At 37.4% G+C, this 17,861-nt stretch overlaps 1 protein-coding gene across 1 annotated transcript in view; it reads left to right on the forward strand.

The window, feature by feature from the left end:
* The first annotated feature begins 864 nt into the window (after window positions 1–864).
* AXIN1 (axin 1) overlaps window positions 865–17,861 on the forward strand; it is a 165,369-nt gene continuing 148,372 nt past the window's right edge. The window contains exons 1-2 of the mRNA XM_053694215.1: window positions 865–1,071; window positions 5,679–6,637. Of these exons, the coding sequence (XP_053550190.1) occupies window positions 5,766–6,637 (872 nt within the window). The 5' untranslated portion in view covers window positions 865–1,071; window positions 5,679–5,765. The remainder of the gene's footprint in view (window positions 1,072–5,678; window positions 6,638–17,861) is intronic.

A 17,861-nucleotide genomic window follows, 5' to 3' on the forward strand; every position in this document is an offset into this window, starting at 1 on the left:
GTATTGTGTTTTTAATACTCCCAGAGGCTGAACTGTATCCTGCATAAACCAGAATCATGGCTCTGCAACTTTATATCCAGTTACTGATTGGTCAATGTTTGAACTTGTTTATATCTATCCATAATTGGCCACAATGAAATAAAAATCCTTCAGATAAGTTTGTCCTTGGATTGAAAATACATTTTGCTAACAAATTGGCCATTTAAAATGCTATTTTGTATGCTGCAAAGCATTGATAATTTGCAGATGTACAGTATATACTATGTGTATATATATATATATATATATATATATATCATCATTATTATTTTTAAAAACATTTATATTAATTTCCCTTTCTAGCTTTCTTCTATCCTTTCCTGTTATGTAGTTGAATATTTTCCAGGAATTACAGAAACTCCCTATATAATGTGTCCTTCGTTCACAGGACATCTAAATCTGTTTTATCTGCCATTTTTCATACTCAGACTCTTACTATGCATATTATTTTGCATTTTTTTCTGGGCTTTTGAAACCCCCGGGGTGCATGTATATAAAATATCCTCAACCTTCTGACTAGAATTAAACAATGTAAGAAGATTGTATAATGCACATTACATTTCTTTGCCTTTAACATTATTGAACACCTCAAATCACTATGAATATACTGATAGAAATATAGATAGATATTTTAAATGGGCAAAAATAAAGGAGAAGCAGTTATACAGGAGAGGATCAGTAAAGCACTACCGCACGCTGTGGGTTCCATCACTGACTAAACAGGTAGAGAGACGCGCGTAGGGTACACAGTGACTACAGAGATCGTTCACGCGCTAGGCGTGAACGCGAGCCGAGGCCGAGTTCCCTCCTCCACTGTGTGAGAGAGAAACACACGCAAGGCGCGCACCCGTCGGCCCAAGCAAGCTCTCACATAACACCGAGAGGCTCTCACTGGGGCATGGAAGACACGCAGCCTTCGTTTTGTGATTTACAAATTCTACCGAAAACACCCTTTGGCTAAGGCTTGATGGGTCACTCTAGAGCGGAGGGCCCGGCGCGTTGTACCGGGCTGGGAGCCGGGCTATTTCCTAGGTGAGCTGCAATACTTCATAGTAAAGGATGAGGGAGCAGGACTGAAGGATTAGACCAAAGACTGGGAGGAAACTTTCCAGGCTAAGGCGGTCTCGTCCGGATAGCGCTTCAAATCGAGGGCCCAGCTTCAGGCGCTTGGGGGAAAACTAGGCTATTACACGAAAAAACGTTTTGCTTTGCCCCTTTTCTCGCCGTGATTATTTCCACAGGCAAATAAATACTCGAGTGGGCACTTCCTGCAAAAAGAGCATAGCAGAAATCTGCGCTATGTTACAACTATTTGTTGTGTTTTTAATCTTTAATGCAGGGTCTTGTCAAATTCAGAGACCCACGGCTTCTAGAATTATTTTTCATCTCCTGACATTTTTTTGGATTATTCTTCATAAATTTGTATATAAAAAAAGGGCTGTTTTCTCTCAAATATTTGTATGGAGCATCAATTTTAATCCCTGCTGCTAAGTTTAATAAACATTTTCCAATTCTGTTTTGAGATTTTACCTCAGAATTTACCAATTTGTGAATGTAAAACCCTGCAACAAGGCCTTGGCAGGATTGTTTTTGACTGCCAAGTTTGATTAAATAGTTTATAATCCATTGCTTCGCTTTACTGTCAGGGGCCCCTTTATTTACAAATAGTACAGGAAAGCAATTTAACAATAGCAATGTGTTGCAGTCAAAGGGTTAATAAGATATTTTCTGCAGCTTTGCAGTGTCCCGTGGGTAGCAAGGGGTTAACAGCCCTCTTGAGGGGCCTGAGGGAGAGCCTCACGCGCGAGTCACACACATCAAAGCAGCAGCTTTATGCTCGCGCCCGTGCTGCCTCCCCAGTCAGTGCGACCTCAGATCCTTAATCGTAAAGTTCACTTCCTGTTGCTTCCTTTTTTTTCTTGGCACCTACTCCTTGGGCACAGAGACATTCTATTTTTTTTTTCTAGAACATAAAGAAAACTGCTGGTAGTCTAAATTGTACATCTACTTGATTCTAAAATTATATATATATATATCCACACTGACTGAACATGGGTAAATTCAGTTCAGACTGAAGAAGGGGGATTCTTGCTCCAAAATGTCACTGTAATAAATATCACAATTGACACAAGTCCAGTGAGTGCAGATCTTTACTATATTGGATAAAATTTATTTTTCCTTGCAGTTGCTGTTTCTTTTGAGATGTAAGTGCAAATCCACCCTGATTTATGATATATATAATACACGCTAGTCCATTAACCCCTTAATGACCACAATGTACCCTGTATGTCACTGGTCGTTAAGGGTTTTTTCAGGACATAATAGCACAAGTCTAGCAAGAACACGCTATTAATGCCCTCCCTCCAGCAGGCTTTGTGGAATAGAGCAGTCTCAACACTGGTGGCAAGACCACACTATAAAACAAACAAGTCCCAAAAAAAGGCCAGCGACATACAGGGTACGTCGCTGGTCCTTAAGGGGTTAATTAAGTTATCACATGGAATGGTGGTTTATAAAGGTGTTTTGTGCTTTTGAACACTTTTGGCTTATTTTGTAGGTATAACCTGAGTTTATTAGGGTGTGAACAGTTTCCCCTGTAAACTGTCTCCAGGTTTCAGCTTTACTGAAGTTCTACAGAAAGACTTCCAGATAGAGTTTATATTTTGTAAATGATTGTGTACAAAATGTACATTCTAAATATTTGTTGCAATGTATCAATGTTTGTGACAGTGTATTTGAAAAGGGCCAAGTGGGTCTATACCCCAAATATCTCCTATTTGTCTCTGGGAGTACAAACTGCAGTACTGTATTTTTCAGTCATTGAACCCCAGTTAAAATATTGTGTGGTAGAGAAAATAATTCATTATACTAAGAAACTACTTTTAACTTTTGTTGAGTTTTATATGACACTTCGTAAATGCTTATGAGTTTATAACATGCCAGAGATCTTTTAACCCTTTGGCTGCCAAAGACTACAGCAGCATATCGTACATTTGTTTGTCTTCTCTTGTGACTAATCTATGCTAAAAATGAAATGACTATGAACTAAAATATAAATAGGCAATATTACATACCATGTCTCTTTAAAATGATTCAGATGTAGTTTTTAATTAACATATTTCATGAATAGTTTAGGACATTTTCACTTTAAACTTCTTTGTGACATCTAAGGTGTTTCAGTTTCCTATTTAAAATAGTTGGCTTCAAGTAATTGCTCTGTTATGTCATTTAAAGCAATTCTCACCTCATTGTAGATCTTTCATGTAGCTAGTACGAATTGGTAATTTGTGGATGTATGCCGTGAACAATGGTTTAATCTTTTCTGAAAGACAATGTATTTAAGCATGTTAGCATTCCTTATTGATGTTTGTTATTGTGTAGGATTGGCATTCTAAATTTGATCAGTCATACAAGACAAAAAAAATGAGGCTTAAATACCGTTCTAGGAAAAGTATTTTAAGCTTTTTTTTTCCCCTCGGTCAGCAATAGGAAAGCAGTATATTGTAATTTAAAGTAGGGGTTCACAAATCTGTTTAAAATTTAGGAGTCCGTAAGAATATTTAGAAACCAGACATACTTTTAAAAGCCAAAGTTGTATTTTTATATAGATATATGGCGAATACCCCAAAAAGTTAGGAGCCAGAGATACAAGGTAACCACAGAGGTAGAAAGTGTATTAATATAAGTGTTGGATATGCAAAACTGCAGAATCGGTAATAAAGCGATTTTATGTTTTTAAACAATAACTATTTTCAATTAGACTGTCCCTTTAACTACTTTAAGCCCACAAATTTCACTTTTTTTATAGCAAGGAAAAGCGAAAAAAGAAATATATATTTGAGACATAAGTGGAAATTTAGTTTTTATGATAGCAAGCCAAACCTAAAATATTGCTACTATGGACTTAAATATTAACCCTTTCCTGGCTGAGCTAATTTGCCTACCTTGAAACTAAGTTTCGATGTAAACAAATTTAAATCACCCGATGATTCATGCGATTGTGTGATTTCAATTGTGGGATCAGGTCGGAGGGGGGAGTGCCTATGAAACTTGGCATTCCCTCTGGCCCGTGATCCCATTTACCAAGCTGCTATGGCTTCAGGACGTTCTATGCCATCCTAACGGCACTAAAGCCCAGCACGGTTAGGACGGCATGAAATGTCCTAACAGCAGAAAAAGGGTTAAGCACTGCAAATTTTTACCAGTTTATAACCTCAAAATAAACATGTAGGAAATTCTTGGGCAATCTTTAATTATACTATTGCAATGTGAATGAGTTGAAAACAAATCTTGGTTACCCTAAATAAATTTGTTATACATATTTGGCCCTCCCATTTTTTTTTTTAGTAATATATTGTTTGTGATGGAACAGCTTTGTTTGTAAGAGGATACAATATATATGTGATTCTCCGCCCGCAGCTCCTGCTTACTTTAGCATATAGATGACGATTCCGTCTTCCTCTAATTGTTTCATTGCCCCACAAGCTGGGCACCAAAGGGGGCACACAACGATTGGAGGAAGCCAGATTCATAATCGTTCTGCTAAAGAAAGCAGGAGCTGCGGGTGGAGGATCGCTGGTCTGCTTTCCATAAAGCAAAATTAAGTATTTTAAAAAATAAGCATCTTTGTAAACTAAACTTTAATGAATTAAAGTGCCCCGGTTTTTAAGATTATTATTTGATACTGGCCTTTAATTCATAAAATTTTACATTCACTTTAAACTGCCTAGTATTGCAAAGGATACTTTTTGTATCATCGCTGTTGATGCAGAACTGTTAATCCACTTTGAGAGAGCAAAAGCCTATAGACAAAGTGAGGAAGAGAAGAAAACACTAGTTCACAGATATATTTTACAACAAAAGGCAGTAGATTAAAGAATTAATGTATATTGCAATAATGACACATTGCATGCGTTGTTAAATGTTGAGTTTTAATGGTCTTTTAAGTTGTTTAAAAAAACAAAAACACGCCTCATAGGGGTTTTACCTGTTATATTTTGTTTAGTTCAAATAGTAAGAGCTCAGGAGCACATTTTTTATTATTATTATTATACTTTATTTATGAAGCGCCAACATATTCCGCAGCGCTGTCCATGGATACAGTTCATTTAAATAAAACCATACAAGACTTGTAAGAGACAGGACAAAATTTACAAACAACATACAGGAGGGATTGAGGGCCCTATTCCCGTGGGGTCGTACAGTCTAAATGGATAGGAGGTTGAGAAACAGGAGGAGAGGACTGCAAGATTGGGAAAGATGTTAATACAGAGTTAGATGAGGGAAATGTTAGGTAAGTGAAATTAATTTATTATTGAGTTGGGTGGTAGGCTTCCCTGAACAGAAAAGTCTTCAGGGAACATTTCTAGGAGTTATGACTCCCTTTCTTCTGGAATTTGTGATACCCTACTTTTAAGATACCTATACTTGGAGAACAGGTAGCAAGCAAAATGGACAGCATATCAGTTGGTGTTAAAAAAACATTCATTTTCTTACCATGTCTTTTTTATTATTTAGTTATTTATTTGTAAGAGCAATGATAATCATATTAGAAATATAAATAGATTTGTTATTACAATGTGAAATGTAACATAAATATTATCTAGACCTAATTGTGTTTTTTTTTTTTTTTTTTACAGGAGGAAAGTATTTTTATGGGACCTGCTCTTCACAATGCACAGGTTTTGAAACCGAATATTGTCACTGTATAAACATACGTCAACAAAATGAGTGTCCAAGGGAAAGGTTTCCCTTTGGACCTAGGGGGAAGCTTTACTGAAGATGCACCAAGACCACCTGTTCCTGGAGAGGAGGGAGAATTTGTTACTGTGGATCCTAAGCCGTTCAGCAACAGTTACTACTCTGGAAAAAGTGATGGGATTAAAAATGAGACCTCTACGGCAACACCTAGAAGACCAGACCTTGACTTGGGATATGAGCCAGAAGGTAGTGCTTCCCCAACACCCCCATACTTAAAATGGGCCGAATCATTACACTCCTTGTTGGATGATCAGGATGGGATTAACTTGTTAAGAACTTTTTTGAAGCAGGAAAATTGTGCCGATCTTCTTGATTTCTGGTTCGCTTGCAGTGGTTTTAGAAAACGGGAAGGAAATGACTTTAATGAGGATAAAAGGCTAAAACTGGCAAAAGCGATATATAAAAAATATATTCTTGATAATAATGGAATTGTTTCACGTCAGATCAAACCAGCAACTAAAAGTTTTATAAAAGATTGTGTGTTAAAGCAGCAGATAGACCCAGCTATGTTTGACCAGGCTCAGATGGAAATTCAGTCCATGATGGAGGACAATACATATCCAGTGTTCCTTAAATCTGATATATATTTAGAATACACTACTATAGGTGGGGAAAGCCCCAAGGTTTATAGTGATCACAGCTCAGGATCTGGAACAGGGAAAGCTGCCCCTGGATATTTACCTACCGTTAATGAAGATGAGGAATGGAAATGTGACCAAGGAGATGACGATGATGGAGAATCTGCACCCTCTAATAGGCTTACCAAGCAGTTAATTTTAGAAACTGCATCTCATCGTGCAGCACCCACTAGAAAATTAAGCGATGGTAGAGAATTCAGGTAAACTGCTTATATAACATTTTCAAGAATAGTGTATTACTCTATATATGTTGGTGGGTGTGTTTTTTTTATTTTTTTTTATGAAAAAAAGCTGTTTAAATAGACTTTGAAAGTGTAATATTACGTGTTTGTGCGATACTTATCTATGGCATATATTCTCATTAGTAAAACTTGCACAGCTTTATTCATTGAAGACATCATGCTCTGCAAACATGCATGAAAACAAATTCTTTGTGTTTTGCAAGAAACTGATATATTATAAAATGGTGTCTTAGGTCAGGGGTCGACAAATCTGTTTAAAATTTAGGAGCCAGTAATAAAAATTAGGAGCCAGACGTACAGTACTTTTGAAAGCAAGACAATGATATTTGTATATAGATATATGGAGAGTATCCCAAAAGGTTAGGAGCCAGGGGTAAAATTCTAGGAGCCAGTGGCTCCCTGGCACCTGGGTTTGTCGAGCCCTGTCTTAGGCGATATAAAGAAAGCAATTTTAAAACAGGCCTTGATTTTCCAGGTGCCTGAGCAGCAATGACACCCTAAAAATTACATTTTGGTGTCCTGGAGCCCATCATATTGTTCCTTGACGACCAGCCACTGCCTACTACCCTGTTATCTGTTGTTGGCTGTTTTGGATGGCCTAGTAGTAAGTACTGGGAAACCACAATTCCATTAGTTGAATTCCCAGGGCAGTTTGGTTTGGTAGAATTGGAAGTAATGTCCTGGGAGCAGCATTGTGTTGTATATTTGTGCTGAGGGGCTGTGCAGAACTCTACCTGCATATACAAAATATTGTGCCTGTATTAAAGAGATATGGAACCCAAAAAAATCTTTTATGATTCAGACAGAGCATACAGTTTAAAAAAAAGTTTCCAATTTTCTTAAATTTTCAAATTTGCTTTGTTTCTATCTATGGTATTCTTTGTTGAAGAGATATATATAGGTAGGTGTCTGTAGCACGACACATTAGGAAATAGGGCTTCCATCAAGTGCTCTTGCAAATGGATTACATTCTTGCGAAACTGCTGCCCATATAGTGCTCTAGACACATACATTCTCATGAGCTTGCATCCTTGTTTTTCAACAAAAGATAACAAGAGAACAAAGGCCATTTGATAATAGAAGTGAATTTTAAGTTGTTTAAAATTGTATGCTCTATCTCAGGGGTGGGCAAGAGGTAGATCGCTGTCTACCAGTGGACCGCGAGTGAATTTTGAGGTGACCGCCTGTAAGATTTCAAAAGTCTGCTGTGTGAGAAATATTTCTCATATGCAGACTTTTGAAATCGGCTATGACTTGGAGTCTGACGGCGGTATGGGCACTGTACTTTGGCATGCGCGATGCGGCTGTAGCTGAACTTGCTGCCCCAGCTTTTGTTACAAGATCTAATCATCCTGACTTGGCGTCCAGCCAAAAAAATTACTTTGTAGAATGAGTCTCGAGCCGTCTTGATTGTGAGACTACTTATCATGCGCAGGCGCGGTACACAGATAAGGTTGCTTGACGGTCCCAGCGAGACATAAAGAGAGAGCTCTCGCAGTAAGTAAAGACAGAGTGCGGCTGTATTTGTTAAAGAGCGCGGCTGATTTTTAAAGCTTTATTTGTGTCAAAAATACAATTTTCAGCCAGCAGGTCCTATTTCTATCAAAAATACAATTTACAGCCAGCAGGTCCTTTTTGTGTCAAAAATACAATTTTCAGCCAGCAGGTCCTATTTGTAGCAAAAATACAATTTTCAGCCAGCAGGTCGTATTTGTAGCAAAAATATAATTTTTAGCCAGCAGGTCCTATTTTGTGGCAAAATTAAAATTTTCAGCCAGCAGGTCCTATATGTAGCAAAAATACAGTGTGTGCTGGACAATTCTTGTGTTTTTTGAATAAATACATTATTGTAATTATTATTATCAAGACTGTGTTTTTTTTTTTTAGTTAGGTGACAAGTCACTTGGAATAAAATTAGAGGTAGCCCTTGCCTTACAAAAGTCTGCCCACCCCTGCTCTATCTTAATCATCAAAAAAAAAGTTGTTTAATGTCCCTTTAATTGATAGAAAAGGAAGGCCAATCAAGTCTGCCCATATTTCTTCCTGAAATTATAAGCTTTATAAAATCTTAGGATAGCCTTAAAGGGACAGCTCACGCAGAAATATTCTCCCCTTTAAATTGTTCCCAGTGATCCATTTTACCTGCTGGAGTCTATTTACTTGTTTACAAGTAGCTCCTTTACCCCTATTTTGGCATTTGAAATAGCTGATTTAGCCTGCGGTATCCCCACCTATAGTACAAGTTTGTATACTGCAGTCTCGGCTATTGACAAGCCTAAGTAAACACAGCCAGCAGAATAAATTACACTCTCAGTGGGGTGCTGGATAGTTAAGTAATAAAATAATTTTCCTTTGTTCTAAGTATTGAGCTTTGGTTTTCCAGACAAATATAAGATAAGGAAGCAAATGTTTGTACACACAGTGATAACATAAAGAGATCTGATATCGCCTACAACTCAACCCATTGTAATCGGCTGTGGTTTTTTTAGCACAAAATCAGCTACTCCATATACACAAATAAACATGAAAATGCAATTTCTCATACATTTTATACTCTGCAGCTGGTATAACAAATCATTGAAAATACATTAACCCCTTAAGGACCTGGGCTATTTTTACATTTCTACAGTGTTTGTGTTTAGCTGTAATTTTCCTACCATTATTTTCATCATATCTTATAATTTACTATAAATTATTTTATTAAATATGATGGGAAAAAAGGTAAAAAAAAACCCCACACTTTTTCTAATTTTGACCCCCAAAATCTGTTACACATATACAGCTAAAAAAAACACCCATGCTGAATAGTTTCTAGATTTTGTCCTGAGTTTAGAAATACCCAATGTTTACATGTTCTTTGCTTTTCTTGCAAGTTATAGGGCAATAAGTACAAGTAGCACTTTGCTATTTCCAAACCCTTTTTTTTTTTTTCAAAATTAGCGATAGTTACATTGGAACACTGATATCTGTCAGGAATTCCTGAATAACCCTTCACATGTATATATTTTCTTTTAGTAGACAACCTAAAGTATGGATCTAGGCCCATTTTGGTATATTTCATGCCACCATTTCACCTCCAAATGTGATCAAATAAAAAAAAAAATTGTTCACTTTTTCACAAACTTTAGGTTTCTCACTGAAATTATTTACAAACAGCTTGTACAATTATGGCATAAATGGTTGTAAGTGCTTCTCTGGGATCCCCTTTGTTCAGAAATAGCAGACTTATATGGCTTTGGCGTTGCTTTTTGGTAATTAGAAGGCCGCTAAATGCCGCTGCGCACCACACGTGTATTATGCCCAGCAGTTAAGGGGTTAATTAGGGAGCTTGTAGGGTTAATTTTAGCTGTAGTGTGATAGACAATCCAAAGTATCGATCTAGACCCATTTTGGTATATTTCATGCCACCATTTCACTGCCAAATGCGATCAAATAAAAATAATTGTTCACTTTTTCACAAACTAGGTTTCTCACTGAAATTATTTACAAACTGTTGTTGCAATCATGGCATAAATGGTTGTAAATGCTTCTCTGGGATCCCCTTTGTTCAGAAATAGCAGACCTATATGGCTTTGGAATTGTTTTTTTGGTAATTAGAAGGCTGCTAAATGCTGCTGTGCACAACACTTGTATTATGCCCAGCAGTGAAGGAGTTAATTAGGTAGCTTGTAGGGTTAATTTTAGCTTTAGTGTAGAGATCAGCCTCCCACCTGACACATCCCTCCCTGACCCCCCTCAAACAGCTCTTTTTCCTCCCCCACCTAACAATTGTCACCGCGATCTTAAAGGGACAGTCTACACCAGAATTGTTATTGTTTTAAAAGATAGATAATCCCTTGTTTACCCATTCCCTAGTTTTGCATAACCAACACAGTTATATTTATATATTTTTTTACCTCTGTGATTATCTTGTATCTAAGCCTCTGCAGACTGCCCCTTTATTTCAGTTCTTTTGACAGACTTGCAGTTTAGCCAATTAATGATGGCTCCCAGGTAACTTCACATGCGCGAGCACAGTGTTATCTATATGAAAAACATGAACTAACACCCTCTAGTGGTGAAAAACCTGTTAAAATGCATTCTTAAGAGGCGGCCGTCAAGGTCTAAGAAATTAGCATATGAACCTCCTAGGTTAATCTTTCAACTAAGAATACCAAGAGAACAAAGAAAAATTGGTGATAAAAGTAAATTGGAAAGTTGTTTAAAATTACATGCCCTATCTGAATTATGAAAGTTTTTTTTTTTGACTAGACTGTCCCTTTAAGTACTGGCAGAAAGTCTGCCAGTACTAAAATAAAAGGCAATTTTTTTTATATATTTATTTTGCAGTGATGCAGCTGTCTGCCAGTACCCATTTTTGCCATAATACATGTGCTTTTTTTTCTTCTGGTTTTTGTTCCTAAATCATTTTCTGTAGTGTAGCTGCCCCCCCTCAACACCCTCCCCGATCCCTTTACAAAAATTAATTTCCCTCCCTCTCACATGAATGGCGCGCACCCCCCCCCCGCGCTCCTGATTTATTGCGTGCACTGCAGGAACAGGAAGTCCCTGCAGCGATGGGCCGCCCTCCCGCCTCCCTGCTACTGCTCCCACCCACCAATGAACGGCACCATCGCTGGCCGATGCAGAGAGGGCCTCTTTGCATCAACAACTCTACAACTATATTTCTGCAGTGCCCCCCTCGTGCATGCAGAAATAGCGCAATCTCGCTGTTTTGAGTGAGATCGTGGCAGAGAGAAGCTCAGGACTGCAGCGACATACAGGGTACCTCGCTGGTCCTTAAGGGCATAACAACCAACGTTGTACAGGGTACGACGTTGGTCGTTAAGTTGTTAATATAAAAAATATTTTACAGTGTACTGTCCCTTTTAAACATATCCCAGTGATTTTGGTATTCCCTTACAGTATTTGTCCTTAACACCTGTAAATGGAGGTATTTTCCTTGAATCAACAACCCTTTCTGTAAAGAAGTACTACACAATTAACTCTAGAATCTGCTACTAGAGACAATGAACCCTTGTTAAAATTCATATCCATAGCTTTATTAAATCTCATAATATACATGAAGATTTTTTTTTCTTATTTCTATTGTAATTTAAAGAAAAAATAAAAATGCTATTTATATATATTTTTGATACTATTTTAATTATGTCCTAAAAATACCTGGCTCCTAGATTTCAGTGTTCTCCTCAGGACCATTTTAATGGGTGCACCACTCGGCTGATTTTACTGATCACCCATCTAAAATTGTTGTCAATATTAAGCTAAAATTAGCTAATATTACATCTTTTATTTTACACATTATTAAATACATTTGTTAAATTATGCAGTTAAAGGGACAGTCTACACTAAAATTATTATTGTTTAAAATATTAGCGCCTTTACTACCCATTCCCCAGCTTTGCACAACCAACATTGTTATATTAATATACAGGTGGCCCTCGGTTTACAACGGTTCAATTTACACCGTTTCAGAATAACAACCTTTTTTTTCCAGTCATGTGACTGCTATTGAAAAGCATTGAGAAGCAGTGCATTTATTAAAATAGCCAGTAGGTTTAACCAGACCTGAGCTATCGAGCAGATTTCAAAGGAACAAGATCTTCCTGTCTATAAATCAGTCCAGATTGGAATGCATAGACAGAACTGTTTGCAGAAAAATTCATGTGAAGTCTTTGTTGTGTGATTGTTTTATTAGGTTTATAATGCTGTTTAGCAAATGTTTTTGTTCATTTAACTTAGCTTAATTATATATTCTGTGTTGGGTGATTATTTTATTAGGTTTATAATTCTGTTTAGCATTTAAAGTCTTAATTTCAAATCTGTAAAAATAATGTATTAGGTGTTACTTATGACAATTTTGAGAGGGGCCTGGAACCTAACTCCCTCACTTCCCATTGACTTACATTATAAACTGGGTTTCAATTTACAACAGTTTTGATTTACAACCATTCCTTCTGGAACCTAACCCCGGCGTAAACTGAGGGCTACCTGTACTTTATAACATTTAAACCTCTAAATTTCTGCCTGTTTCTAAGCCTCCACAGACGGCCTCTTATCACATGATTTTTTATTTGCTTTTCACAACAGGAGAGTTCATGTGGGCCATATAGATAACATTGTGTTCACGCCCAAGGAGTTATTTAAGAGTTAGCACAACACAGTACTAAATGCAAGTCAATAGATAATAAATAAATAAATAGCCATGTGATCAGGGGGCTGTCAGCTTGGATACAAGGTAATCACAGAAGTGTATTAATATAACTGTGTTGGTTGTGCAAAAGTGGGGAATGGGAATGGGATTATCTATCTTTTAAAACAAAAACAATTCTATTTTAGACTGTCCCATTAATTCTTTTTGAAAGCAGAAAATGTTTAAATAGTAGAAAGTATTACCCAGCTCCCCCACATACATTATGATACCCAGCTTGCAACATTTTCTGTGGAGATCAATGGATTTTGAACATATATTTGTCTTATCCTGATTCAAAGACCCTTTAACTATAAATCACTATATTTTTGACACTGCATTCCCATATTTTTTTTAGTTCAAGGATCAGTATGTTGGCAAGTAATTTAAGATTATTGAATTGACAGAATCTGCAAGAATAAATGGTCTGTACAAGCTAGTCAAAAATACGTTGCTCCATGTGTTTCGACTCCATTCCATTTTCCCTTTAAAGAGATAGTAAACATCTTGTAATGTAAAGAATTTTCTGTGGTCTAAGTGAGTGTGAAAAATGTTTTGAATGTATTAGCACCTTGTATACTGAAATTTTTTTTCAATAGTTTTTAAATAACCAAAATCTTCCAACCGCTAGCCTTATTTAGAAGAGCTAATCTGGAATTGTTACTAGACAAGGCTTTGCCACTGTGGCAGGGTTTGTGTTGTGAAATCTATGGTGTGAACTTCTATTTCTCAGAACTAGGAAAACAACAACCTTAAAGGGCCATGATACCCAAATGTTGAAACACTTGAAAGTGATGCATCATAGCTGTAAAAAGCTGACTAGAAAATATCACTAGAAAATATCACCTGAAAATCTCTATGTAAAAAAAGAGAGAGATTTTACCTCAACATTTCCTAAGTATTCAAACCCCATTGCAAAGGACTTTAAAGGGACAGTCAACCCAAAAAGTACTGTAACTTATTTAGATTAGTTAAATAATGATCTTTACAGTAAACTGTAGCCAAATTTTCATGTAAATAAACTTTGGCAGAAAATAAACTTACTAGATCTCATTTGGCAGTTTGGAAATGGCCGCCTGACCCCTCCTTCTCTGACGTCTCCCAAAAGCTTGCACTAACAGGATCCTTTCCTGTCTTCTCCTCCCTGCGCGCTCCTGCAATTTCAGCTTTCTAGCAGCTGTTCATACCCGGCACTCACTGCCTCTCATCCATGCTGTGCACTGTGTGTTACAGAGAATGAGAGGCAGTGAGTGCCGGGCAGGCGGCGATGTGATGGTCTGTGCCCGAGATTATAGAGAAATAATATCCAACCAGGAGCTGACTGGGCACTAGTATAAAATAGACCTTACCAAGCAATTGTTATTATATTTTCTGTTTTTTATCAGATACCTAAATCCACATTCAACTTTATCTCAATTTTATGTGGCTTGTGCCCCTGATTTTACAGCTGCGGTCCGTTACAGAAATACACCCTCCCTGCATTTGAGTGTCTGATGACCCCTTATAACCTGATTGCTCCCTATCATGATATATGTAGTGGTTACGTAAAAAAAGTAGGCACTTAGGCAGAAATAAATTTGCGCCCGGTGTCCTAGTACTGTGCGATCACACTCGCATTACATAAATGTTCTAAGACCTGCAATATTGTCTTACGGGCGCAAATTTATTTCTGGGAGTATTGCAGGGCTCGACAAACCCAGGAGCCTGGTAGCCACTGGCTCATAGAATTTTGCCCCTGGCTCCTAACTTTTTGGGTTATTCTCCAAATGTCTATATACAAATCCCACGGTCTGGCTCCTAAATATTATTACTGGCTCCTAATTTTTAAACACATTTGTCAAGCACTGGAGTATTGTATGTTTTTCACCTACTGCATAAACTGTGTCACATAACTACTGCATGATTGTCATTGTCAACTCACAGTAACCAAACCTGTTGCCTCTATTTTCTATTATCAGATACCTAAATCCACATTCAACTTTATCTCAATTCATGTGGCTTGTGCCCCTGATTTTATAGCTGCGGTCCGTTACAGAAATACACCCTCCCTGCATTTGAGTGTCTGATGACCCCTAATAACCTGATTGCTCCCCAAAAAAGTAGGCACTTAGGCAGAAATAAATTTGCGCCCTTGCAGGTCTTAGAACATTTATCTAATGCGAGTGTGATCGCACAGTACTGGGACACCGGGCGCAAATTTATTTCTGCCTAAGTGCCTACTTTTTTGGGGAGCAATCAGGTTATAAGGGGTCATCAGACCAGGTGGCACATTGTCTTGTGTTTATCACTATACATGAGCTCAGCACACGCTACCTTGCCCACTGTCTGATGACCGCTTATAACCTGATTGCTCCCAAAAAAAGTAGGCACTTAGGCAGAAATAAATTTGCACCCGGTAAGTGCCTACTTTTTTTTACGTAACCACTACATATGTCATGATAGGGAGCAATCAGGTTATAAGGGGTCATCAGACACTCAAATGCAGGGAGGGTGTATTTCTGTAACGGACCGCAGCTGTAAAATCAGGGGCACAAGCTCGATGCGGCTGTGTGGCAGTGGCTGCAGTGGGACAAGGTAAAGGGGTGATGTGTAGTGAAACACCCTGGTGCACAGGACAGTGTGTAAGGTGGTGTGTGCTGAACTCATGTTATAGACGCATGACAATGTGTACAATGTGTAAGGGTGCCATGCTCAGGACAGACTTACTAATATGCTGCTTAGAAATCCTTTACAATGGGAGGTGGCTACTGAGGAACTTTTGAGGTAAAATATCTTTCTTTTTTACATAGAGATGTTCAGGAGATATTTTCTAGTCCGCTTTTTACAGCTATGCTGCATCAATTTCAAGTGTTTAAACATTTGGGTATTATGGCCCTTTAAATCTAATCTCATGAGATCACAGTAAAAGAGTTCATGATCTCAGAACTGCTGATGCTGATTGGCTGCAGTTCATTTCTTCATTTTTTTTACCTGCAGCTGGGCAGCAGCTGAGTAACTTTTTACACAGCACTTAAAGGGACAGTTCACCCAAAAATGTTCTCCCCTTTAAATTATTCACAATTATCCTTTTAACCTGCTAGAGTGTATTAAATTGGTTACAAGTAGCTCCTTTACTCCTATTTCAGCATTTGAAATAGCTGATTTAGCCCGTGGTATCGCCACCTATACTAAACAAATTAATACTGGAGTATAGGCTATTGAATAGCCTAAGTATACACAGCCAGCTGAAGAGATTACACTCTCAGTGGGATGCAGGATAGTTAAGTAATAAAATGAACATTTTCCATTGTTCTCTCTATGTATTGAGCTTTGGTGTTCCAGCCAAATAAAAGATAAGGAAGCAAGTCTGTTTACACAAACTTAGAACATAATGAGATCTGATATCGCCTTTAAGTTCAACCCATTGTAATAGGCTGTGGTTTCAAAGCACAAAATCAGCTACTTCATATACACAAATAAGCATGAAAATGGAATTTCTCAAATATTTTATACTTTGCAGTTGGTATAACAAGTCATTTAAAATACATTAATGGAAAAACAATTTTACAGTGTACTGTCCCTTTAAGGGACACTGAACCCACATTTTTTCTTATGTGATTCAGGTAGAGCATGCAATTTTAAGCAACTTTCTAATTTACTCCTATTAGCAAATATTCTTCATTCTCTTAGAATCTTTATGTGAAAAGCAAGAATGTAAGTTTAAATGCCAGCCCATTTTGGTGAAGAACCTGGGTTGTTCTTGCTGATTGGTGGATAAATTCATCCACCAATAAACAAGTGCTGTCCAAGGTACTGGACTTTCTTTTTCAAATAAAGGTAGCAAGAAAACAAAGAAAAATTGATAATAGGAGTAAATTAGAAAGTTGCTTAAAATTACATGCTCTATCTAAATCACAAAAGAAAAAATTTGGGTTCAGTGTCCCTTTACTCTGGTGAGGTAAAATATCTTTCTTTTTTACATAGAGATGCTCAGGTGATATTTTCCTCTCAGCTTTTTAGTTATACTGCATCAGTTTCAAGTGACTTAGCATATGAGTATTATGTCCCTTTAAGTTACTGAAAAGGGGGCAAAATAAAGAATGAAATTGTATTGTCATTTTTTTATTTAACTTTTTTTTTTTTTTTAAACACATAATTACACATTTTTTTTAAAGTTTGTAAAATGTATCTTTTTGCATCTCCATAAACAAGGGCTTGGGAGACAGAGGCTGCTATTAAATGAGTTTTACCTCTGCCTGTTGAACATTAGCAAAATAATAAAAAAAAAAATGTAATACACTTGTTTTGCTCCTCAATATTTTATATTTTATGCTCTTCCTTTACATTTTGAAGAGACATCAAAGTCAAAATGTAATTATCCAGATAGAGAATACAGTGAAAAACAATCTTCTGCATATATGTAAAAAAAAAAAAAGCATAGTATTTTTAATTTTCAAGCGTTTAACTTTGCCTAAATCAGGGCTTGACAATCCCAGGAGCCAGGTAGCTACTGTCTCCTAGAATTTTTCCTCCTGGTCCTACAATTTTTTTATAGTTTAGGGGAGCACTTTAAAGAACACATCACTCTTGGATGCTTGTGAATAAACGCACAAAAAAATATTTTTCCTTCAAACAAATGAATGTTGTAGTTAGCCTTGTTAGTAGCATTTTGTTTTAGAAACTTTTTCTTTCTGGAGCTGGCTAGGTCAGCCCACCTAAAGAGGGATTAGTGTATCATTGTGTGTGACCCCTTTCACTTGTACCAACATTTAGGGCTAGATTTATCAAGCCCCTACGGCAGCAAGTTCTCACAACAACTTGCTTGCCGTGATTTATCAAGCAGCGGTCACCAGACCGCTGCTTCCCTAAGCTCTTCGCCACCTCTAAACTGGCGAAATTCAATCTCCTCGGTCGAGTCCGACCGAGGAGATTGACAGCTCTTGCCCACGCGTTATTGGCTGTGCGCGGGCAGGGGGCGGGATTGCAAGCAAGCGCAAAATTGCGCTCGTGTGC

Source organism: Bombina bombina, chromosome 11 (assembly GCF_027579735.1).
Source record: "Bombina bombina isolate aBomBom1 chromosome 11, aBomBom1.pri, whole genome shotgun sequence".
In the NCBI taxonomy this organism is placed as follows: Eukaryota; Metazoa; Chordata; class Amphibia; order Anura; family Bombinatoridae; genus Bombina; species Bombina bombina.